Source organism: Eucalyptus grandis, chromosome 3 (genome assembly GCF_016545825.1).
Source record: "Eucalyptus grandis isolate ANBG69807.140 chromosome 3, ASM1654582v1, whole genome shotgun sequence".
In the NCBI taxonomy this organism is placed as follows: domain Eukaryota; kingdom Viridiplantae; phylum Streptophyta; class Magnoliopsida; order Myrtales; family Myrtaceae; genus Eucalyptus; species Eucalyptus grandis.
Window position 1 is genome coordinate 42,092,921 of NC_052614.1, and position 25,566 is coordinate 42,118,486.

A 25,566-nucleotide genomic window follows, 5' to 3' on the forward strand; every position below is an offset into this window, starting at 1 on the left:
GTTTTCTGCTGAAAGAATTCTAGGATCTCTATAGCCATTAGCCTGTTTTTTTCCTTGTCTTTGGCTCTGCTTCGCTCACTCTAATGGATGTGGAAGAACAGAAACCGCATCTGGAGTCACCCCTGTTAGCAGTTTCCCAGGAGAAGGCTGCGCCTGAACCGGGGAATGGATTCAAGAAGGACGAGATTTTCTCGGAAATAAAGCGGCAACTGTCGTTGGCAGGGCCATTGGTGGCGTTGAACCTGTTGATGTATTGTTTGCAGGTGATCTCAGTGATGTTCGTAGGTCATCTCGGAGAGGTGGCACTTGCCGGTGCTTCCATGGCCACATCCTTCGCTTACGTGACTGGCTTTAGCTTGTTTGTAAGACAGAACAGTTCTTCCATTTTTAATCTTGAGACTAAACCATTTTTCTCTCCGAATGCGTTGCTAAGACATTGAAGATTTTAAGCATTGAAAGTAGCATCATACTGTTTTGCTTCTATGCAATCCCGCTTCTATTCTCGATGTGATTATTGGGACTACCATGAATAGATTGCTTGTCTATTAACCTTGGCTCTTTTTCAGATTCTTGCAGTTTGACAAAGATTGATCTACTGAACGTGTTATCTCTCAATTAGCTCAATGTGCTAAATGTGTGATTTTTCCCCTTTAGCTAGGCGTGGCAATGCTGAGATTGCGAACTGAATGTCAGTGTTTGTCACGAATTAGAACATTTATTAACTGGACTTAAAAAAGATTGTTCGGGGCCCTAGGACAACAATGAAATAGATGAACTACTTTTTCTTGTTAAAATTCTTCCATTGCATGTCGGTTGAGTGAACTATGGTAATACTCTCCTTCTGATGCTCCAAGCAAGGCCTCATTTGAGTTTCTAGGGCGTACTGACAAGACTTTTTGATATTATTTGTGGACATCTATGAATTGCTCCAGACATTATCTTATAGATGCTTGGTCCATAACAGATAGGCATGTCAACTGCATTGGAGACATTTTGCGGTCAGTCTTATGGAGCTAAACAATACCACATGCTCGGTATCCACAAGCAGAGGGCCATGATTGTTCTCCTAATAACTAGCTTTCCGGTCGCTATCATATGGGCTTACACAGGCCAAATCCTTCTCTTTCTCAAGCAAGATCCTCAAATATCAGCAGAGGCAGGATCCTATGCTCGGTTCATGATCCCTAGTGTTTTTGCATTTGCGCTTCTGCAGTGCCACATCAGGTTTCTGCAGACGCAGAACAATGTCGTTCCGATGATGGTCATATCAGGAGTCACCACATTGCTGCACGTTTTCATATGTTGGTTCCTGGTGTTCAAGTCTGGACTTGGAAACAAAGGCGCTGCTTTGGCGAATTCCATCTCCTATTGGATAAATGTGTCATTGATGGCAATTTATGTTAGACTTTCACCGTCCTGTAAGAGAACCTGGACTGGTTTCTCCAAGGAGGCCTTGCATGGGATCTTTGCATTTCTGAAATTAGCAATTCCTTCGGCTGTCATGATCTGGTACTTCTCAAGCTCTTAGGCTTCTCCTAGTTCACTAACGGCAAACCAAAAGACTTATAAGAATTTCAACAACTCACAGGACCAGTGTACAAGACAACTGATAGTCATAATCCTTCTTCAGAATCATTAATGAGCTGTTTACTTTTTCATTCTTATTTACGTTCATGATCTGATTTTTACAACTTCGAAGGGATTTCATGTTCTTATTAGTTGGCTCTGATGCTATTCTTTGCGGGCAAATATATGATCTTACATTATTGACATTGGTTTTCCTGATTCTCTGTAACTTGGAGCAATGATGATATTCTGTTTGGTTCATCGCCTGCAACAGCCTCGAGATGTGGTCATTCGAGATGATGGTCTTATTATCGGGACTTCTTCCAAACCCAAAACTCGAAACATCGGTCCTCTCAATCAGGTACATCAATACTTAGTATGTCAACAGGAAGTGAACAAAAAGGCTAACCTCCTAATACCAGTTGCTATCATTTCCAAAAAAATGTAAACGTGGTATCCTGTGCTTCTTTCAGCCTGAACACCTGTAGCTTGGGTTTCATGATACCTCTTGGACTCAGTGGTTCAATAAGGTAAGGCTGACTGGTTAAGCTCTACTTACTTAAGTGGATCTTGCAAAAGAAGCAGCTATTCCACGTTCTGACACTTCCTTTGCGTTACCTTGGCAGTACGAGAGTTTCAAATGAATTGGGTGCAGGAAGACCACGGGCAACTCGTTTGGCAATTTATGTTTCCTTAATGATGGTCGCCACAGAAGCCTTGTTTACAGGTGCTCTCCTTATCTTCGGTCGGAGGGCGTGGGGCTACCTCTATAGCACGGAAGAAGAAGTAGTGAGATACGTGGGTGATATGATGGTGCTACTCGCAATTTCCCACTTTTTCGAGGGCATTCAGTTGATCCTTTCAGGTATGCGCGGACTTTGCCTAGTATTGCAGTTTATGGTGCACCTGATATAGTACAACTTCGACTACTTATCCTCACAATTAGCGAGGGAAGATGGAATATGTCATATCACAAGTACTTCAAAGTCAAAACCGATTTGTATATCGACCATTTTTTCATTCTATTACATTTTTTTTTCAGGCATTGCAAGAGGATGTGGATTGCAAAAGATTGGAGCTTTCATCAATTTGGGTGCCTACTATTTGTTTGGTATTCCTACCGCCGTACTCCTTGCTTTCGTCTGTCACATCGGTGGAAAGGTAAATACCGGTCACCCGACCATTCTACCTCGTTTCGTCCTTTACTTTCATCGTAGATAGTCTAGTCCAATATTCATATAATTGATTGATCTTCTAATCGAGCCGCAGGGCCTCTGGACCGGGATTATAGTTGCACTCATTGCGCAAGCATTTTTCCTTGCGATCCTAACAGTATGTACCAACTGGGAGAAAGAGGTAAGATACAGTGAATTAATAAATTGAACCTTTCTATCGTGTAAAATTATTGGTCGACCTGTGGTTGGTGCTTGATATTTGGCATTGTGTCAGGCAAAGAAAGCCACAGACAGAGTACACAGCGCTGCGAGTCCTGCCGGTGGATTGTTATCATAAAGCTATGGTGAAGAAATATCATCCTCGGAATCAGACGTTAGACGAGAGAGATTCTGGTTCATAGCGTAGAAACCTAGTGGAACTGGAAATAGATGAAGTAAGACAGAACTTATCGTGCTGTTTTTCGTGAGGAAGAGTCACATCTGGAACTTCTGCCAAAAAGTCTGAAACAAATTTTAAATCTGTATGCCATAAAGTTGATCTCGGAAGCTCTTTAGCAAGACCTAATGTTGTAGCACAATCCATGTCTCGCGTTTTCCTTATTCATTCTTGACTTCCTAGACTCTTGGGGGAATCGTGCGCTGGCGGATCCTACATTTTCTTCCTTAACCTTGATCAATTAGTAGGACATGAACAAGTGCCCTGAAACAGCTACTGGAGACCATCTCAAATTTGAGCATTTTTTCTCGACCCTTTTAACTGAAGCCTGACATGAATCTCCAGGAAGCATCAAGACAGTTTGAATTTCCCCTTTTTTCTCGCAACAAAAATCCTCGCTCGCTCTCTCTCTCTCTCTCAGGGGAACCTTTTAGGGATCAGACCACTTTCGTGGTCCAGGACCATCTCCTCAGTCCGGTCAAAGGTAGGCTATACATGCCGAGATTAGGAAATCGCAGTAAATTGCTTTCTGACAATCACAATAGAATCTCGAGAAGCAAGCATCGAGACCTTACGATTAAGGTAAGATTCTTCATGGATCCATTCACCGTATCAATTGTTACCGATCCTGTTAATAGATGTTACCTTCTTTGATTGTTCTCTACGGATCACTTGGCCATTGGGATGACTAAAATTGATATTGATTTAAGCGTTCATGTTGCGTGAATCAGGAATAATCTTATATTACAGCATAGTAAGTCATCAATGAGAGATTCCGTCCTTTAGCACAGAACTCTAATTCGCAAGAGTCTAAAGATATTTGCACTACAAGTCCTATAACTTATCACGAAAATACAATCCAATCATAAAGCTTTCAAAATGTATAATCAAATCTTAAAACTTGTTAAATTGATGCAAACGAGTCATTCCATTAACACTATCAATTTGTCTAATAGAAAATGCTAATATTGCATTTTCAAATTAATTTTTCTCTCATAAATATCATGTTTGACTACTTTTCCTTAAATCTTATTTAAATAATATTAAAATTAAATAAAACAATTTTAAAAATGTTAAAAATTCTTTTAAAAAATAGAGGGTAGAGACTCACCGATGATCGTTGTTGCTGCCATTACTCATCTTTATAGGGGCCGATGAAATTCATCAAGCCTAATTGGGGGTCGTCGATCCTTGTCAACACTAGCCCCAAGTGAGGCCTCATAGGTCCTCAACTAGGTCAGTGAGACCTCCCTTGAGGCCAACAAGAACTTACCACCCTCAATTAGACCAGTCGCTAACCCCAAGTGAGGGCCGGTGTCACTCAAATCTAAGCGCCCTCAACCCAATCTTGGCAAGCCACGCCGACCCTTGCCTAGGCCAACCCCTTTCATCTAGGGCCAACACCCTTTGCCAAGCCCTCCGGCGATGGGCGGTGATGATGGCGGCGCCTAGCCGCAAGTCCTTAACATTTTTTTTTTCTTTTTTCCATTTTTTTTACTATTTTTACTTTTTTTAAATATTGATATTATTTAAATAAGATTGGAAGAAAAAATTAATTAAAAAAACGCCATGTATGAGATAGAAATTAGCATAAAAATGCTATGTCAACATCTTCCATTAAATAAATTAATGGTGTTAGCGAAAGTACTTAATTGAATTAATTTAACAAATTTTAAGATTTTATTATACTTTTGGAAAGTTTCAAAACTCAATTGTACTTTCGCAACAAGTTTTAGAACTAAATTGATGCAATTGAAAGTTTATAAATAAATTTATATCAATAGATTTAAGACTTTTTTCTTTTTTTTTTACTTTTCCAGATGATAAAGTGGCGATGCCTATATACTAAGTACCTAGAGTTCTCAGGAAGTTATGATAAATAATATTTTTTAATGTGTTAAGTCGCCAAGACGACATCCGATTCCTATATCCGAACCTATGGCCCAACTTTCACCATTCCTTTTCCAGCAGCGGACTAGGAAGAAAGAGCAACACAAAGACGAGGAAAAACGCCCATCCAATGTCTTTTTCTTTCTCGACAAAAAGGTCCTTTCTCTCTTCTTTCTGGAAGGCGAATCCTCCCAGTTCAAAGTGTACCATCAATCTCTTCTCCTAAGGCTCTTCTTTATACTTGAGAAAAATATGGCTTTACCTAATTGCTTTCTGATTTCTTCTGTCCGATCATAACATGACATATAGGGTGCGTTTAGGAAAACCTAAGCATTTCAAAAGCTTATATAGAGAAAGTATTTCGACTCCAAGTGTAAGGGTGAAAACAATTGAGCGTTTTGTAAACTATAATTAAAAAGTGCATTTGAAAGCAACCTTGGAATATGCCGCTTAGAGATGACTATACATCAACCTTGATAACTGCCCCTTTTCTTACAAAAAAGAATAATTTTTAATATAACATATTTCCTCCAAAATTAAACCATAGTACACGTTAATGATTTTTCCAGTCCTGAAAGTACTCCACCTCTATCAAGTCCAAAAATGTAAAGAAATAGTCCTAGCATTTCCGCAATACTAGTATTGCTAAATCCTTTGAGAACCTATTGTGTTACAAAGTCATGTATTAGATTATTAAATAAAATTCTACTAATGCTACAAATATGATAGCACCTCATCTTACTACACCTTCGCCCATCGACTCTTTTCGCCATGCATTTCGTCTATACTATAAGGTCATCCAACCTCCTTCATGAGTGTATTTTACATAATAAAGCAAGTATAGCATGGGTGGCGGCTACGACAAATTGTCAAAATTCATCTTCTTCTTCTTCTATATGGTTTTCCTTTCATCAAGAGAAAAATCATCAACCGTCATAAATATGCAGACTCCACCCAATAAGGATAACAACAACTGGAAGTGCCATATCCAAACACAAATAGAGACAGTGTTCACAAATAGTACAAATAGAGTTAAACAATGTAGCATGCCAAATATTACAAATTAGTTGCTATGATTAGTTATCTTTTGCTCATACTTAAGCCACCCAACTCCTCTTTCATTGTTGTTTAAGCTCATGAAGATCTCTCTATTGTCTTTGCTTTCCTTAAATAGATTGAGTGCCAAAATAAATAAATAAATAAATAACTCGTTGTCTTGCTCAATCTCAAATATGGTTTCCAACAACACTATAGAGCTCCTTGTAGCTCGAGCCCAATCCCTCCTTTGGGTGAGATATGTGACTATTCCTACTTTCAGTAGCTTGCTCATACTTCAGCCACGCAACTCTTCTTTCATTTCTTTTTAAGCCCTTGAAGATCTGCCTATTGTCTTTGCTTTCCTTAAATAGATTGAGCTCCAATCCCTCCTTTGGGTTCAATATGTGACTATTCCTACTTTCAACAACTGAAAAAAGCCGTTGTGTTAGCTTAGTTGATCCTATCAATTTCTTTTCTTTCTTTTCTAGAGTTTGCCTCAATTTACTCCAAGCCACTCTTTTACAGCTCTTACCTACACTTGATTCAACAATCTTTTCATCTATCTTATGCTCTAAATTATCATCCGTAGGTCCTATACCATCCCTACTATCAAGTTGTGCGGCCTCAATATCCTCATTAGTACTTAAACTTTGTGCAGAATTCCATGCGACATCTCCAGTAGCAACTGTATCTTTGAACATTCCATCTAACAAAACTACAAGATCTAGATGTATACCTTTTGCTCTTAAAAGCTTGAGCTTAGGATTTACTTGTTATAATATAACATTCTTGTGAGTTGTATCCTCCACATGTAGAATATGAACTCAAAGAAAAAAAAAACATAAAAGGCAACAAACAAGGTGATAGAAAAACTGAATTTTCCTCTTCCACCATGTGTCACTTGCATCAATGGTAATCTTCCTAAGATTCCATCCTAATCCCATTTCCTTGTTGAGCAATTGCTTCCATTTACTTTTCATTTGAGTTATATCATACTATTTGCCCCTCAAATCCTCAAACTTATTAATTACAGCTGTCCATCTATCCTCTTTGTTGCTTGCAAGATGATTGCTTTTTTTCAATTTGTTCAATGCACAACTTACAAAAAATTTCAACATCTTCAGGGCTCCAATGTGCCTTCTCCTTCAATGAATGTATCTTCTAGTAAAATGAATATGAAAATAATTTCATGACAATAAACATCAGATTAACTATGTCAAAATTCCATAAAATCAGTTGTTAAGACCTCAAATTTTGTAAGGGAATAATAACAAGGGAACTAAGAATACAATCTTAAAGATGCCATAATTAGAAGCATACTCAAAAGAAAAATATGGCCTTTCCCTGGTGCTACGCTACAGTCGAGAACAAATTTAAAGACATAATCTTTTGGTAATTCCAACTGTGATATAGATAATCAAAGAGTGTTAAACTTGAGCACAACAAGTGAATTATATGCACATCACAAATAAACAGATCGGAGTTTGTCATCCTGATTAAAACGCCCATAAAACCAAAATTTAGAGAAAGAGAAAGTGCGGTTACCTTCTTTGCAGCCAATCCCCCCTGTAGCTCCTTTGCCTAAAAGTGGCAAACCTTGTCTATTCAGGTTCATGACGTATGGGGATAGAAAATTATCCCAATAATTAAATTAGAAACTTAAAAGTAAATGCAGTCTCTACATCTCAATGGATGGTGATTGACACATGAACATAGAATCATATTAGAATTAGATGACAGTTACTTTGGCGAAAATTAAGATCAAGTCATCTTGAACCACAGAAACCAAAATTAATCAACCATACATAATGCAATAGAAGTTAAAAAGTAAAGATCCAAATTTCTTGATGATAACTCTGCAGTTAATCGAAACAAGAACTCCTACACTGAGGTTGAAGAGACATACAACAGCTCCATCACAAATATAAAGTAGATCTCACTTGAGCATGTAGCGTGTTCTAAGTTTGAAGGGCTTTTATACGTAGCTACAAACTTTGTCGAATGCATTGTCCGATAGCTAGATTAATGACTAGAAATTCGATATAGAAACCTTTCACTTACTCAGAAAGTTCTCTATCGCTTCTGCGTTAGCCCACCGTCTCCAAACCCAGTTGGAAACAAATGAGGCTGGTACATGAGCTGATTTAGAAGTCAACTAAAAACAAGGACCTCCCCTGCAATGCAGACGGGATGAACACACTTAAGCCAAATTAAACCATTTCCCCAGCTCTTCACCACACCCAACCACCAAAAAGAACTGCAGAACAGTGCAAACATTACAAATCATGCTCAGACAAGGCAAAGCAATTTGTACTTAGTAAAATCTACATATCAAACACGCGAGAGAGAGAGAGAGAGAGGGAGCGCACTCACCGAGGAAAGCTAGCACTTGAAGCCCTTGACGCCCGCCGTCAGCCGAGCGCCGGCTGCAGGCGGCGGGTTCCGGACGCAAGCCCCCGACGGCGGTTTTTCCGGCGGTCATGAGCGAGCGGACAGAGAGCGACGGCTGTGAGACAAAAGGGAATCGACGGATGGAGAGAGAGAGGGGGGGATGGAGAGACCTGGGCCGTCGGATGAAAACCAAGCTACCAAGGTTCGCACGTGACCATGGGAACGTTGGAGGGCTTTGATGAGCTCACCGTCAAAATTGTCTTTTCTCAATTGCAAGTACAGAGAATTTAGAATAGAGACATCATAGAGAATAGGGAAAAAAAGAGGAAATGGAGGACTTAGGCCCTGTAACAAGTAAAAAACACGAGGTTGTGAAGAATTGTCTAGAGGGGGGAAAAGAATGGTTGTTAAGAATTGTCTAGAGGGCTAAAAAGTCAGCATTCCTTTTCGGGAAAATACCTTTCCACAGTTCATCATATCAATTCACGAATAACACGCATTTTATGATTAGACAGCCTGTCATTTGCACAAGATTCTTAATAATTGTTCGGAGGGGTAAAAAGTCACAATCTTTTTTGGGAAAATACCTTTTGGTGATTCACCGTATTGGTTCACGAATAATATATGTTTTTTTTTGATTACGCAGCATGTCATTTGATAAAAAGATGACAATATTAAAAGTGCCGGGACCTTTTGTCATTTTTTGCAATCAAGTGTTCCCAATAATTTTTTGTTCCATCAAATGCTTTTAACTTTTCTTTTAAGAAAAAGTTTAAGTAAATAAGAGGCATTCATTAAAATCACAAACTAAAAATTGCCATTGTCAGTACTAATGCCATTGACTGTTCAACCAGCATTGGTTGTGGCCTTTTGAGATGACACCATATTACTGTAACATATCAGATGGTTAAGAGCATCTGATTCAACACACAATATCTTTTATCATCAACCGTCGCCTAAATGGAGATGCCACAATCACGTCCACAATTGTGCTTAACTTTTGCTCAATGATCGAGTCAAATCAACAAAATCATGTGACTTTGGAGGCCTCACATTAAGTCGAGTAAGGTGGGGAGAGGAGTCGAAAGACCGTCCACATCATAGACAATCGCAAACTTTATGGACCTCCAAATCTAATACTAGCACATGAAACTCAGCTTTTTCCACAATCAGTCCACTTAATCTCTGCAAAGCTAACAAAATTGAACACAAAACCGAGTCCATCAGAATACAAACAACATTGCAGTTTTGAGGATGCGAGATTCATGAAATTTTCCACGAAATGAAAAGCGAGTAAACAGAGTAGAAGTAAAATCATCAAAAGCAGGGTCACTGCACTGGGCTCAATTGGGTTTCAGCAAAATGAGAATGTTGAAATTCTTTATGCTAACAAGATCCCTGACACTTCGTCTAAACTCAAGATTTCACACCCCTCAGACAATTCCAGGTGATAATCTTGAGAGACCCATTAGAGTGAGGAACTTCTTCAAATGAAGACCACAAAAAGCATTAACTAACCGATCATCAGTTTTCATGGCGAAACTGTGACCAGAATAGGGTACCTCCCTAGTCACTATGAGCATGAGATTCACTCTATAAGCTCCATTTGTAATACTAACATATAAAACTTCGTTTTTTCTGCCATCACTCCGCTTAATCTCTACATAGGTCACCAAATTGAACACAAAACCAAGCCCATCAAAATACAAAAGAACAACCTGGCTTTGAAGATGCAAGATTCTTCAAATTTTCCGCGCAATGAAAAGCAAGAAAAGCTGAAGAAATAAAATCATCAACAGCTTAGGATCTACTCTGATTGACAAAACAAAACAAAACAAAAAGAGCTTCAAAAGCAATGGAGGAGAAAACGAATAGAGGAAAAATGTGGCGACTTGTTCGAGTCCATAATCAAAACCAAAAGAGATGTGATAGGCACGGAGAATCGCTGATTTATCACCAACATTCAATGCAATGTGCACCATCAATTTTATATCAATGCCTTTACTCTGCAAATTGGCTTCTCTATCACAAATTTGTGGAATTAAAAAAGCTCACTAGAAAAAAGAGTTAAGAAGAAACATAGTTGAAGATGATTGAAGCTGGATTGGCAAAACCGACAACGTTCTTCAGCGATGTAAAGACTCAAGAAACAACAAAGTTGACGAACAAATGGTCTTTGAATCTACTTTACCAAACACATGAAATATTTGTCAAATGCCTTTAGGGACTCAAAGTGCATTGCCAATGCTTTGCCAAACACACCATGATGATTATCAAGTCAAGCAATTTCTTAGACCTGATTATTCTTTACCACAGGCATTGAATGGCAAATATAACAAATGAGAGAGCAGCTACGTGTTTGCAGCGAGCAACTTTGACCTAATAATGGATCTAGTAAGAAAACAACGTGTAGTACGTGACTCCAACTTGTTAAAAAACTCATTACTGCAATATCCTGAAAAACCACCAACTTCACAATAGCAAGAGTGTTTTCTGCTTCAGCTCTTTGGCATTTAACTCTCTGATTCAGCTAAGCAGGGAATCGAGCCCATCCAAAACCTATATTTATTCTAGCCAATTATATGCACATCACAAATGAACAGATCGGAGTTCATTATCCTCATTAAAACGCCCAAAGAACCAAAATTTAGAGAAAGAGAAAGTGGGGTTACCTTCTTTCCAGCCAATCCCCCTGTAGCTCCTTTTCCTAAAAGAGGCAAACCTTGTTTATTCAGTTTCTTGACTTATGGGGGTAGAAAATTATCCCTATCATTAAATTAGAAACTTAAAAGTAAATGCAAGCTGTACATCTCAAGGGATGGCGATTGACACATTAACATTACTATATGTTTACTCATGAAAATGGATAGAATTGTACTAGAATTAGATGACAGTTACTACGGTGAAAATTAAGATCAAGTCATTTGGCATTAACAAGGAATGCAGAAGTCACCATATTTTACCAACACATGAGAAGGGGGCAATCTGGTCATGATCTTGAACCACAGAAACCAAAATTAATTAACCGTACATAATGCAAGAGAAGTTAAAAAGTAAAGATCCAAATTTCTTAATGTGATAACTCTGCAGTTAACAGAAACAAGAACTACTACACTGAGGTTGAAGAGACCTACAACGGCTCCATCACAAACATAAAGTAGATCTCACTTGAGCATGTAGCGTGTTCTAAGTTTGAAGGGCTTTTCTACGTAGCTACAAACTTTGTCGAATGCATCGTCGGATAGTTATATTAATGACTAGAAATTTGATATATAAACCTTTCACTTACTCATAAAGTTCTCTATCGCTTCTGCATTAGCCCACGGTCTCCAAACCCAGTTGGAAACAAATGAGGCTGGTACATTAGCTGATTTAGAAGTCAACTAAAAACAAGGACCTCTTCTGCAATGCAGACAGGATGAACACACTTAAGCCAAATTAAACCATTTCCCCAGCTCTTCACCACACCCAACCACCAAAAAGAACTACAGAACAGTGCAAACATTACAAATTATGCTCAGACAAGGCAAATCAATTTGTACTTAGTAAAATCTAGGGATATGTTCAGTAGAAGTCCTAAAACTTGTCTAGAAAGTGCAATTGAGTCCTAAAACTTACAAAAAGTTCAATCAAGTCCTAAAACTTGTCAAGTTAGTTCAATTGAGTTCTAAAGTTAACATCGTTAGCTTTTTCCGTTCAAAATGCTGACATGTCACTTTAAATTATTTTTTATTTTCCACGTGGATTTTTTTAATGATTTTTTATTCATTTTTAAAAAAATATTTAAAAACTAAAAATTATATTTATTCATTTTATCTTATTTTCACCAAAAATTAAAAAGAAAAGTTATAAAATTAATTTTTAAAATTGTTTTAAAAAAATCAGGGTTCTTCTCCCCAGTCGCCGCCGCCGCCCATCGCCGGAGGGGCCAAGCGACGGTCGTCGTTCCTGGGCGGCGGTGGCCGGCCCTCGCCGCCCCGGGCGAGGGCCGACAACCGTCGCCCGCCCCGGGCGAGGCTCGCCCAAATCGGCAAGCCTCGCGGGCCCCAAGCGAGGGCCGACGAGGCCTCGCCCAAGGCGGCGATGGTCCCTCGGCCCCGGGCGAGGGACGACGACCGTCGCCCGCCCGGGCGAGGCCTCGTCGGCCCTGTGAGGGACGGCGACCGTCGCCCGCCCCGGGTGAGGCCTCGTCGACCCTCACTCGGGGCCGATCTGGCGAGCCTCGCCGGCCCCGAGCGAGGGCCGACAAGGCCTCGCCTAGGGCGGGGGACGGCGCCGACCCCGTGAGGGCCGGCGAGGCCTCGCCCGGGGAGGGCCAGCCACCCCGCCCGGGCCGGCAACCGTCGCCGGCCCCTCCGGCGATGGGCGGCGGCGGAAGTCCACCATGCCCTTTTTTTTTTTTTTTTTTTTTGAATAGTTTTGTTTTTTTAAATAAATTTGTTTTTTTTTTAAATAAATTTAGATTTTCCTTTTTTAAATAAAATTAGATTTTCCTTTTTAGTTTTTAATCTAATTTTTTAAAGATTTGGAATAAAAATAATTTGAAAAAGCCATTTAAAAATAAAAATAAAAAAATCATTTAAAATATGACGTCAAAGACCACGTCGCAATTTCCATTAATTTTCTTGACGGTGTTAATTTTAGACTAATCAACCAACTTGATAAGTTTTAAAATTTGATTGAACTTTTTGTAAGTTCTAGGACTCAATTGCACTTGCTGGACAAGTTTTAAAACTTATGCTGAACATATCCCTAAAATCTACATATCAAACAAGAGAGAGAGACTCGCCACCTTCCGCCGAGTGCCAGCTGCAGGCGGCGGTTCCGGATGCAAGCCCCTGACGGCGGTTTTTCCGGCGGTCATGAGCGAGCGAACAGAGAGCGACAGCCGTGAGACGAAAGGGAATCGACGGATGGAGAGAGAGAGAGTGGGGTGGAGAGACCAGGGCCGTCGGATGAATACCAAGCCACCAAGGTTCGCACGTGATCATGGGAATGTTGGAGGGCTTTGATGAGCTCACGATTCGTCAAAATTGTCTTTTCTTATTTGCAAGTACAGAGATTTTAGAATAGAGACACTGTAGAGGATAGGGAAAAAGGAGGAAATTGAGGACTTAGGCCCTGTAACAAGTAAAAAACACGAGGTTGGTAAGAATTGTTTAGAGGGATCAAAAGTCGCATTCTTTTTAGGGAAAATTCATCTGTTATAATTATAATTGTTTGGAGGGGGCAAAAAGTCGCATTCTTTTTTGGGAAAATATTCTTTCATGATTCATTGTATCAGTTCACGAATAACACGTCTTGTATGATTAGACAGCTTGTTGTTTCCACGAAATTCTTAAAAATTATTTAGAGGGGCAAAAAGTCGCATTCTTTTTCAGGAAAATATTTTTCCATGATTCACCGTATCGAATAACACATGTCTTTTATCATTAGACAGCCTATCATTTCTACGAGATTCTTAAGAATTGTTTGGAGGGGCAAAAATTCACATTCTTTTTCAAGAAAATATCTTGCCATGATTCACCGTATCGAATAACACATGTCTTTTATGATTAGATAGTTTGTCGTTTGCACGAGATTCTTAAGAATTATTCGGAGGGTAAAAAGTCACACTATTTTCCAAGAAAATACCTTTCGGTGATTCACCGTATTGGTTCACAAATAATATATGTTTTTTTATGTTTAGACAGCATGTCATTGATAAAGAGGTAAAATGTCGGGACTTTTTGTCGTTTTTTGCAATCGAGTGCCTCAATAGTATGTTGTTCCATCAAATACGTTTAACTTTTCTATTTAAAAAAGTTTAGGTAAATAAGAGGCATCCGTTAAAATCGTGGACTAAAAATTGCCATTGTAAGTACTAATGTCACTAACTGTTCAACCAACATTGGTTGTGGCCTTTTGAGATGACACCATATTAATGTGACATATTAGATGGTTAAGAGCATCCAATTCAACACTCAACATCTCTTATCATCAACCATCGCCTAAATGGAGATGCCACAATCACGTCCACAATTGTGCTTAACTTTTGCTCAATGATCGAGTCAAATCAACAAAACCATATGACTTTGAAGGCCTCACATTAAGTCGAGTAAGGCGCTCTCCCCCCATGAAAGAAGTGACTTAGGCTACACCATCTGTTCATTGGAAACGACCTTGAAAAATCCCGACCACTCTAGGCACGATTCCTTGCCATCTCAAGCTATCCTATGTAACGCAAACATACGATCGACAATCTCAACTTCCGGAGGAAAGGGGATGCCCCGATCGTGAAAAGAAAGGGAAAAGAGAAGAGGAATCGGTTCGCACATCGGCAAGTAAAGGGAAACCGACTGTTTCATGGAACCTCGGGTCCAGATTGGAGAGGAATGAGCAAAAGAAATCTCAGCCATTGAAAGTCCGGTTCGAAAGTCTAATATAGCTTTGACAAAGCCATGCAAATGGCCTTGTACGATGTTTTTGGGGAGAATTTAAGGGAAATGCAATTGAATTTCTTGAAGACCCTCTAGACCAAGGTAAGTTTGGAAATGCTTCGAATTTTGACTATTTTTACTTTACCAAATACCCATGTGCATTTGAATAATCATTTTCACATAAAATCTTACATTTCTTTTCGAAAGCATTCTCTCAGAAGCCAACCTAACACGCCCTAACTTTTAACTTTATGTCGGTATTTCAGGAATGTTGCCTCTGCATTTTGTCAAAAGCTTTGGTTCCAAAACCGACCCAACCCCGCCGGTCCCGAGTTTGACTTTAACCTCCGCGATCCATTGCGGCTAGACCGTTCCCTCCATTCTTACCAGAAAAAACAAGGAAAGCCGCAAGGACCTCGTCCGTCGTCGGCGGAAGGTCAAACCGGCGCCAACCAGAAGGACCCCGTCACCCCCGGCCCTTCCCTTTCAACTCCCCACGTTCATCACGTGCCGAAAAGACCGAGAAAACCCGACAACATTCTAGTAAAAACCGTTTCGAGTTGTCCGAAGAAGAACCTTTCCATCGTCTGGAAGAACGCCAACTTTACTTTGACTGTGCAAGAAGCCGTCGCCAACTCGCCATGGCCACGCACTTCCCCCGCTAAAACCTTGGAATGCCGATCGAAGGGAAGATAGAAAAGGAAGGATTTTGAGAAGATCCCATGAATGGTTCGCTCCCCTCGCACTCTGCCCTACATGTTCGCCTCTAATCTCACGGTCCGAGCCGCCTCCACGCCGCCGCCGCCGCCGCCGCCGCGCCAGCGCCACCACCACCACCTGCTGCTGAGCCGCCTCGATCCCGATCTCGGGTCCTGGCTCGTCGTACGGAGGCTCGGGCTCGAGTGCAGGAGGAAGCTCGGTCGCGGTGGATTGGGGCAGCAGGGTCGACCTGGTGGCGAGGATGGGCGCCGGGTGCTTCAGGGTCGCGAGGGAGAGCGACCGCGGCGGGGCGGGGGCGGGGGCGGTGGCGGTGAAGGTGGAGTTCGACAGCGGCGGGCAGGACTTCTTCGACGCCGATGCCGTGGAGGCCGGCGGCGGCGGCCGCGGCGCGCCGGAGCATCTCGTCATCATGGTTAATGGGATGGTCGGAAGGTACGGGCGGTTTGGTTGGGTTTTGATCTGGGTTTTTGTGGGGGTGAATTGTGCACATTGGGACCTCCGATATTTAGTTTGTTTAGAATCTAAAATGTGATTCTTGGAGTAATTTGGGTCTTAGATCATCTTAGAATTGTGGTTCTGGTGTTAATTACCGTCGAATTGTGTAGTGCATGTTTTGGTGGCTTGAATTATGATTTTGGATTTGTTGTTTGCTTCAAGGACTTATCTTGCCAAGAGCATAGCTGTAGTGGTTGTGGTACTGTTTGCTTGGCGTCAGAGTGATTGTTCGGAAGCATGCTAAGTTGTTGACATTCTTCCTTAGATATGATATTCAATGCAACGGTTTTATAGTTGTCAGGAGAGCTTCTTCACTCCGTGGAAAAAATAGATGCGGTCAATAGGTGATGTGATAATTATTAGGATAATTACTGCTGCCTTCCTGAAAAAAGTGTCGACTGAGGTGATGAATCATGAGCCGGAAACTCATACACAGTTATTCAAATCTTTCAGTGCCAAAGATTGGAGGTATGCTGCTGAGCAGTTTGTGAAGAAGCTTCCAGATAAAGTGATTGTCCATCGTGAGTACTCCTTTGCACAAACAGTTTTCTCTCTTCAATCCCCTGTGTTTGATTGTAGAAGAACTACATCAAGTATTGAGTATTTCTGGTTTAATATACGTTCTTCTCAACGAGAAGTTACAAATGCCCTGTTAGAATTTTTAAAGTCAATTATATGTGACTTGGATTGTATGAAGGCACCTGGATAATTTGCAAGCAGAAAGGACTGGATGATATATTTGGTTTTGCCAAATCTACATATTGAGGTTTAATTTCTGATAATATTTGGAGGAACTGGACATTAGTTCCTATCTTTGTGTTATCTCCATGATAAACATAAACATAATGGGTATCTATCATGAGTGATAACTTTGTTAAGGATAATATGAATGGGCTTTCTTGGTCGTCCTGTGGACATTTGCATGCTGGCATGAAGCAGTTACAGATGACACCCTAGGTGTGATGGAAGAACACATGAGAGAAGCTCCTCGAATTCTTTTTCTGAGCTGGGGTTATAATTTATTTTTTTGGTCCAAAGCTAGGTTATAATTCATTACCCCAAGAGAGGCAGTTTCTCTTTCTGCAAATTCGCTGCAAGTTTTAAGCTATCATTTTGAGTTTTTTCTTTAATCTGATCTTTGTTGGTTGAATCTCATGCATTCAATATTCAGCTTTAAATAACCCTATAGCATCACCTCCGGGGAAGTGTATTAGAGTGGGATAATAACACATCAATCTGTGTCCTCCGTGAATTATTTTTATTTGTGCATGATGTTTTGCTTATTCAAATTACTAATTTCCTTGGGATGTTTTCTGTTGGCTGCAATAGTTTAACTGCCAAGCGTTAGTAAATAGGTAAACGTTGTGGCTTTGATTGTATACCCAAAAGGTTACTGCTTTAAGAGTCCTGTAATGTTTCAACTTGTTGTAATGTCACTTTTGAGTATCTGTGGATTCCACCAATATTTGGAGCTTCTTTCTGCCAAAATAGCATTATTTCATCATTTCTTATCTCGCAATCTACATTGGTGTTTTGAGTCATAATATTGAAGCTCGATAACATTGATTTCTACCGAGTCATTTTCTGCACATTTTTTTCTTTTTTTTTCAGTATGGCCTTGATGCTGGTTTTGTTACTTCTTCTAAAATCCTCATATCTTTTGTAGTATACTCATCAACCTTATATGCACATGTCATTTTATTCATACTTATGAAGTGTTTCCATGTGACCAAGAACAAGTTAACAACCAAGCCTTATTATTCTCTTCAGGTAGTGAGTGCAACTCCTCGAAGTTGACCTTTGATGGTGTTGACATGATGGGTGAACGATTGGCAGAAGAGGTATTATTATTATTATTATTATTTGTTTTTACTCAAGTTAGTTATCTGTTTGCTTCATTGTGTTTGGAGTGGAGAATGTGATTGTTTGCATAATCGTGTGATATTGAGTGGATGTTCAGAGAATTGTAGATATTTTGAGCTTGATTCTCTTTGATGCAGGTTTTGGATTTTGCTTTGTCTTGTTTTTTGACCATTAATGCAGGTATTGGGTGTTATCAGGCACAGACCTGGGGTTCGTAAGATTTCCTTTATTGCACACTCCTTGGGAGGCCTTGTTGCAAGGTATGCTATTGGGAGACTTTATGAAGAACCTTCACAATCAGAACTCTGTACTGCTATTAGGGACTGCCCAAGTGGAGAGCAATCAAATCATCAGATGGAAGTTCTGGAGCCTCGCGAAGTCAAAGTTGCAGCGGTGGAGCCTCATGAAGGCAAAATTGCAGGTTTGGAGCCAATGAATTTCATAACAGTTGCTACTCCACATCTTGGGTCAAGAGGACATAAACAGGTAACACTGATCATTTTCCTGGCCTGTGCTTACTCTGAAGATGCAGCTGTATAGAACACGAACACTAGTTTCTCCATCACTGTTTGAGTGGATGTCCATTACACTTATTTTGCCTACTTCAATCTTTCCTTTCTAGTCGTGTGAGGCATTCACATTCATTGTATTTGTTGTCTATATGGTAAATCTAACTTCTATTCTATTAATGATAATATGTTGCATAATACTCATAGTTAGAATGTATCCGATGCCCATCTATTGAGATGCCCTGGTCTTGTTTTCTATGCAAACTCATACTTTATCTTTTCCCATTGGTATTGGCATTTGGATAGGATATAATGATAGTACAAGTGGTACTGAAATAGTTTATTACCCTGCCAAATTCTTATATCTATCTATTCTTTGTTTTTCCCGTAGCTGCCTTTCCTTTGTGGTCTTCCCTTTTTGGAGAGAAAAGCACCTCAAGCAGCACATTTGATTGTTGGGAGGTCTGGAAAGCATCTCTTTCTTACTGACGGTGATGATGGGGAACCTCCTCTTCTTCTTCAAATGGTCAAAGATTCTGAAGATTTGAAATTCTTGTAAGTAGGTGTATTGACTGCCCTCTCCTCATCAGAAGTCCAAAGTTTTGGCTTTTTTTCCTCCTCATTTATGTTAGAATAACAGCTCGGATCCTGTGTAGGTCAGCTTTACGTGCTTTCAAACGGCGTGTAGCATATGCAAATGTCAATTATGATCGTATCCTTTTCTGCTTCTACTAACTTTTATAAGGTTTATATTTGAAGATGATCTTTGAACCTGCCTTTTCTTTCTTTGTGTGGATCTTAACTATAATTACAAAGAAGTAGTTGGGTGGGGAACATCATCAATCCGGCGTCAACATGAACTTCCTAAGGTAGGTGGCCCTTCACTTTTTGTTTGTCATGCCTGCAAAAGATAAATTAACATCTGAGAAGTACGTTCAGAACTTGCTTTAGTGATAAATTTTCTGCCATTTCATTTCCAGTCCAGTCTTCTGGTAAAAGATGAGAGATACCCTCACATTGTCTATGTGGAGAAGGAAACTCCCGAGAACTTTCAAAGGAGAGTGCCTTCTCTAGTCACTGAAAGAAACACTGATTTGGAAGGTTTGTTATACCCTTTAACTCCATTTAATACTTGACTACCATTATTCTGTTTGCTTGTTTCTTGATTAGCTGTGAAGTGTAAGGGGAAGTCCTTGACTTTGCTCTTTGTAGTTGATAGAACAATTCTGCAAGAGATGAATTTTGAAATGTTGCAACGGAGGAAGCCTATTATTTTAGGAAAAAATGATACATTTTCCCTTCTCTTTCCCTGTAAAAATGGTAAGCCTGTATTTATATGGATAAACAGTCAGGGAAAGAATAAAATAGATTTGGTAATACAAAACTGTAGTTTTGTGCTTTTGTATTCTAAAGATTCGTAGAAGTTTTGTCTTGCTGGATTTGATCCCTGGCCTTTGTAGGAAAAATGTAACCTCTTTTCTGTTGTTTACCTCTGGTGACATTGACATGTTGCTGTTAGCCTGTTCCATGACTCCATAGTACATCACAGGGTTGCCATAAGTCGCTCATTGCCCTGTGATTGGCCATCTGGCTATTAGGTTCCAGAATGCAGATCTTTGGCTTGAAAAGCCAGATTTGCGATTTTTGGCATTCCAAAGAAATAACACTCTGATATTCTTCTCCTCCATTAGACAAGCAAAAAGAACAGATGGAGGGAGTCTTGTATGAAAACTAAGAGACCTAAACCAGAATCTGATTTTTGGGGAATGAATCTTGATAAAAATTTGGAGAATATCCATGGTGTTGGTTTTCAAGTCTTGATGTTTCGAAAGATAATAACAAAGCATGAAATTAAAGGAGGGAATCATGTATTTAGGAACGACTTTGACAGGAAAAGAGGCCATCTTTCAAATTTGATTTGCAATGAAGTTTGGAGGAAGAGGAGTTTTCATCCCAAGTTTTCAATCATGGGTCTATTAGATCTTTTTACCTTGAGGTTTTTTTCTAGGAAACAACAGTTCTAGTTTGGCTGGATGAAAGTCTTTAATGAATATTCAACTGCGTGATCACCATTTGGTTTATTTCCTTCATATTTTATTGCATATTAGAAGTTTGTAAATTAGAAGTTAGTCAGAATGGCCTTGAGGTCGTATTAATGTCACCATTTGATGTAAAAGGAACAGCTTTTACTTTAATGAACCTGTCCACATATTATAATTTAAGTCATTGAATTTAGTCCTTGAAGCCATTCTACTTTCCAGATAAAAGTATTGCATTCCAAAAACATTTTCTGAAGAAGCTACCCTTATGTACCATGTTTTAGGCAAGTAGCATCCTGCATTCAGCATGCCGAAATAAAGCACAATATCAGGCAACCCTGGTACTTCCTCTAGTTTTTGAGAGGATCCACATTTGGATTAGTCACATTTTCCTTCTGCATCTTCACCTGAAGATATGTGATAAATCCGAAGCTCTAGGCAGGAGTCCTTTCTTGTCCATGTTATATAAGACTCTTCAATTAAACTAGGTAATTATGCCTAGTAGTACATCTTTAAACAGTTTGGAGAATCTAGTTCTCTTGTCATATTGTTGTTGATCTCCCAGTGCACTAGAGAGGATCTGTAGTGCCTCTACCGCCTTTCCCCGCTTTCTTTTTCTGAAATTTCTTTTTTTTTGTTAATTCATGGCAGGCCACTAAGGTTATTTTAGGTTGTGCAGTTTCTTTTGTTTTTCTTGATGTATCTAGTGAGATCTGCATGAGGAGAGATTGGTTTCCCTCTTGTTGCAAAAATGGCTATCATAAAGATAGAAAGATCTGGCAATGGGTGCTCATTATTTTTGTCTTCTTGGAGTGGTAGTGCAAGAATCTAAGTGGTTTTTTTTTTTTTTTTTTTTAAGTGTCAAGGATGTCATTCTGTCACCTTGACTTGGCTTTCGTTTGTGCTATGGAGCTTGCAAAGCCATTTGGGTTCCTATGCTGTTCGCTGAATACTAGACTTTCAAGTCTTTAACAATTATACTCACTGAATGGATGATTGGGCACTTGTAATTATTCATAACTTCATTTTCACCTAGAGCTGTGATTGTCAAAGATTGAGCTGCATGGATAAGAGGCCATGAGCTTGTGATTTCAGGATCAATCTACTAGTCTAGAATGGTTCATGATTTTGCTACCTGTCCCCAATTAGCGCATGGAAGTAAGCTTGCTGAGATGGAATGCATTTTCGACAGCGGTGTGGAGTACTTAGCAACTCAATCTCCCGGTGAAGAATACCACTGTGCTGCAGTTTGGATTTTTGATATTTAGATGCTTTGACATTTTTCCATTTAGTAGTATCTAGGAGATGAAAGTAGAGTTGAGAGAACTGGATTTGACTCCTGCAGCTTGTTTGCTTGAGTTTACTGAAGGGAAAGGGAGAACATTTTGCCAACTGTTCTTGTTTTCTATTTCCTTTTATTCTTTTTTGATGATTGGGGGTGGGAAGAAGCAGTTGAGTTGTCAAATCAGCTAATTGGAGGAAAACATGCCTAATGAAATAGCAAGACGGCTATTGAGCACAACTTGTGTGGGTAACAGCTTGAGTGGCAAGTATAGATACGTTCTGGTTCTTTTCTTCTTGAGATTCATTGCAATATTAGTCATAAGAATAAGTGTCGGATGAAGGAATAACAGTGCAATTTAGGAAATGCAGATTCTATGTCTGATGCAAAGTTATTTTGCTTAGGATTCTCTCTCTTTGGTATCTTATATACTTTTTTTTCGGCTGGCAGCAGATAATGTAAGTTGCATAATTAGATACTGGCGAAATATTTTAGAAAAGCCAAAACTTTCTGTGCCCCGAACCTTGAAATGTATCCAGGAGATGTTAACTTTTATCTGTATTATGTATAACTTTGGTGCAGCCGTTTAAAGCTCAGTTAAATCACAGATGTGGTAGATGATGTGGCTAATTGTCTCCATTAAGCATCACTAGTTAGTCAATTTATTGAGTAATAAAATTCATTTAAAATTTTAGGAAGGGAAAAAAAGTTTCTTTTAAAAGAATCAGGTTAAGCAGAAAATTTTATTTTAAAAATTCAGGTTAGAAAAAAAAAAATTGTAATTTTGATCTTTTTCATTTGTTCATCCAACTTTTTGTGCAATTGAGTTTTGCTTGTTTGATTTTGCTATCGTGTTTTTTAGTGATCTTCATCTCTTTGTTCCATTGAATTTGTACAAACCTTGCTTATGTAAACATAGTCCTAATTCTAGTTTTGAAAGGAAAAAAATTGGCATATTTAAGCACGACTTTAAGTAGACAGTAGTAAGAGGATTTTTGGTGGATTTAATTGGTAGTCACTATACTGAGTATAACTTGTATATCGCATGTCAATACTGGCAGCACTTTCAGTTTAAAGAAAAATCTCTGTAAATGTCTCCTTGTAGCAGTAATGTGGGCCCATCAGCTGCAATGGCTGTTATTTTGTGGAGAAAAAAAGTTCTTTTTTGCTGTGCTAGTGGCGATAAGGTCTGTCATGAGCAGTATTGGAGCTATGAGATGAAAATGACACTTCATTATGCTAATTTAATCTCATCTAATCTTTTAATCGAAATGAAAAACTAGCTTTTCTGGAAGTTATTGAGGAAGTGCTCTATCTCAAAGTAGACCATTCATGCAAATTATGTAATTGATGATGGTAATCGTGTTAATCAGAGAAAGAATTGTGAAGATACTACAATATTTACAGTCTTATGAGATCAATGCTTATGTATGAGAAAGCCTCTTTTTCTGCTATGTGAAGAACAGTTTGTGAAAGAGAAACAGAGAGGATAAAGGAAAGTTTCTGAGGAACTGCGCCTTTCGTTTTTCTCCTTGAGATCTTTAGATTAATTTCAGAGCGTTTTCAGTAGATTTAACTGTTAAATATGATTGATTAATAAGATCTGGAATTAAATCAAAGTAACATGTTTCTGGGGTCTATTCCCATTATGTTCTTTATATATAATCTGATCTCCATTTTCTCAAAATTTAAACTTGCAATTTGAGTCTTGTTTCTGTACTTTATCTTGATGTTGGAACTTTTGATTGTCTCCTCTCGTATGAGACATAGCTTTGTCTGTTCTTCCTCTTCTTCTGCTATTCCTGCTAATTTATGGACCTGAATATTACATTTCACGTCATTTTTATTCTCTGACTGACTTTTGTGACCTTTCTTCATCTTCTGTGCAGAGGAAATGATCAGAGGCCTCACGCAGGTGCCTTGGGAGCGTGTAGATGTCAGTTTTAGCAAAAGCAAACAGCGGTATTCTGCACATAATACAATCTTGGCAAGTTTCGAACTACATCTTATGCGACTAACTTTTTGGCTATCCATCCAGTGATCACTCAGTCTCGCACTCATAATTTGATTGGAAGACTGTTGTGTTGTTTGCTTTCTCATAAGTGGATTTCTCATTCTTTATTTTGTCATTTGAGAGGTAGATTGTCACTTGCAGAAGATAGAATCTTTCAAGTACAGATAATACTTGCATTTTTGAGAGCTAGAAGTTGGATTCTATTGAACATATCCAATTGAATGATTAAACCGCACCCAAAAGTTTCCATCGCAATTGTTACTTTAAAAGATTATTTCACCCCCAATTTTTATTATAGTCTGTTTGCATGAAGGATCTGATAAATATTCCCACTATGCCTGAGGCATGAAAAGTTAAGCGATTGAAATTGAATTTTTGGTTCCTTCCATGTTCCAGAATGGCTGTAGAATGCTAAAGTTAAAAATATTTGACCCAGTTTCTTCTAATTTTGATCCTGTCCTAGTGATTCTTTGTTAAAATGTCTAGGTTTCTGATGTGTGCATGTGGAACATTTGTTGGGTGTTTCATTTTCGTAGTTTACTTATTGAGTGACCAAAAGGATGAAAAAAGAGAGAGAGAGAAGCTAAATTGCAAACTGATGTCTAATCGTATGATGCTTTGGTTTTCAGGTGAGGAGTTACAGGGTAAATTCTGATGGTGCCGATGTTGTATTCCATATGATTGACAACTTTCTTCTATAGCTTTCAATGGTCAACCATTTGTGCTTCTGGAGAGGGGTTAGGTTTATTCTCGGGGGCAAAATGTTCATTGCTATTATGAGCTACTCTTCACTTTGGGTTGCTTGATTTCTATGTTTTTTGTCTATATGGTTATGCCCTGTAATTGTACTTTAATTCATTGTTAATCTTTAGAAAAATGTATTCTTTTATGAGTTTGTGGCTAATCTTCCAAAGCACTGGGTTTCGCCTTAAAGCATTGCCTTTGTGTGTGTGTGTGTGTCGCACACATGCGTGTGTCCTGTAGGAGGACTAAGTCATTGTTTTGAGACTACAGTAAACGAGCTGGAGGACTAAATCCTGCTACAAGCCCAAACCATAAAAGTGTCAGAGTACTACTACTCTCCTGTCATCACACAAAGATCTACGCAAAGAATTGGCAATCTAAGACTTAGATCAGGTAAAGCCAATAATCTAAGCCTCAAATCAAGTGTAAAACTAGAAAAAGTAACTTGTGCCAATAATTTGATATTGATGTCCTATCATCCCTTTTTTTTTCTAAATATTTCCTTGAGTTAAAGTTCAATGGAGCAACAATGAGTTTTAGTTTTTCAAACACAGCTTATAAGTTCCTCGCGTGAATGCCTCAAGCAACCGATGCCCATTCTGCTAAAAGTATGGTCTATGTGTGTAGCACAAGCACATTCATAGTCACATGGTGATGATGTAGCCGTAGCATTGACAGATTGTTGATGAGATGGCAATATAGAATGTGTGATCAGTATTTTTGTAGAGGTGTGTGTCTACTTTTTATGCTTAATCCATTTATTCCGTGTGAAGTTCATGCTTTAGAGCATTTCTTTACTTTCTGATTTTTTGCAATGCCATATGGGGTTAATTGGTGCTTCTTCTATCTACTATGTCAACAAGAGATACCTAGTTGTGATCCAATATCCGATATCACTGCTTAATGGTTTCCTTCAGATAATTCATCTAATTCACACATAAGGTGATAATCCAATTACTTGTATTTGATTCAATGGAAACTCGGG

The 25,566-nt window shown here is 39.1% G+C and overlaps 2 protein-coding genes, 1 long non-coding RNA gene and 1 other non-coding gene across 5 annotated transcripts; 2 read left to right on the forward strand and 2 right to left on the reverse strand.

The window, feature by feature from the left end:
• The first annotated feature begins 260 nt into the window (after positions 1-260).
• LOC104439678 (protein DETOXIFICATION 16) lies at positions 261-3,078 on the forward strand. Its single transcript, XM_010052703.3, has 8 exons — positions 261-362; positions 965-1,509; positions 1,841-1,927; positions 2,040-2,096; positions 2,193-2,431; positions 2,609-2,727; positions 2,836-2,922; positions 3,016-3,078. The coding sequence occupies exons 1-8, from the start codon at positions 276-278 to the stop codon at positions 3,076-3,078; spliced, it is 1,284 nt and encodes a 427-aa protein (XP_010051005.2). The 5' UTR covers positions 261-275.
• Positions 3,079-5,671: 2,593 nt separating this feature from the next.
• On the reverse strand, positions 5,672-8,820 carry LOC108958396. 2 transcript variants are annotated; one of them, XR_005548918.1, is made up of 4 exons: positions 8,479-8,820; positions 8,167-8,279; positions 7,651-7,686; positions 5,672-5,972 (listed from the first exon to the last, which is right to left on the reverse strand). It is a non-coding gene; the product is annotated as an uncharacterized LOC108958396 (long non-coding RNA). The 2 variants fall into 2 exon arrangements; XR_001985556.2 differs by having other exon boundaries at positions 8,167-8,362.
• A 1,557-nt stretch (positions 8,821-10,377) lies between these two features.
• LOC120292359 lies at positions 10,378-10,503 on the reverse strand. The gene has a single exon (XR_005550155.1). It is a non-coding gene; the product is annotated as a small nucleolar RNA snoR86 (small nucleolar RNA).
• A 4,817-nt stretch (positions 10,504-15,320) lies between these two features.
• Positions 15,321-24,736, forward strand: LOC104437443. Its single transcript, XM_010050382.3, has 10 exons — positions 15,321-16,067; positions 16,584-16,651; positions 17,901-17,971; positions 18,174-18,479; positions 18,894-19,057; positions 19,159-19,214; positions 19,319-19,371; positions 19,483-19,603; positions 23,713-23,810; positions 24,467-24,736. Exons 1-10 carry the CDS (start codon positions 15,877-15,879, stop codon positions 24,536-24,538), a joined length of 1,200 nt encoding a protein of 399 aa, XP_010048684.2. The 5' UTR covers positions 15,321-15,876; the 3' UTR covers positions 24,539-24,736.
• Positions 24,737-25,566: the final 830 nt, after the last annotated feature.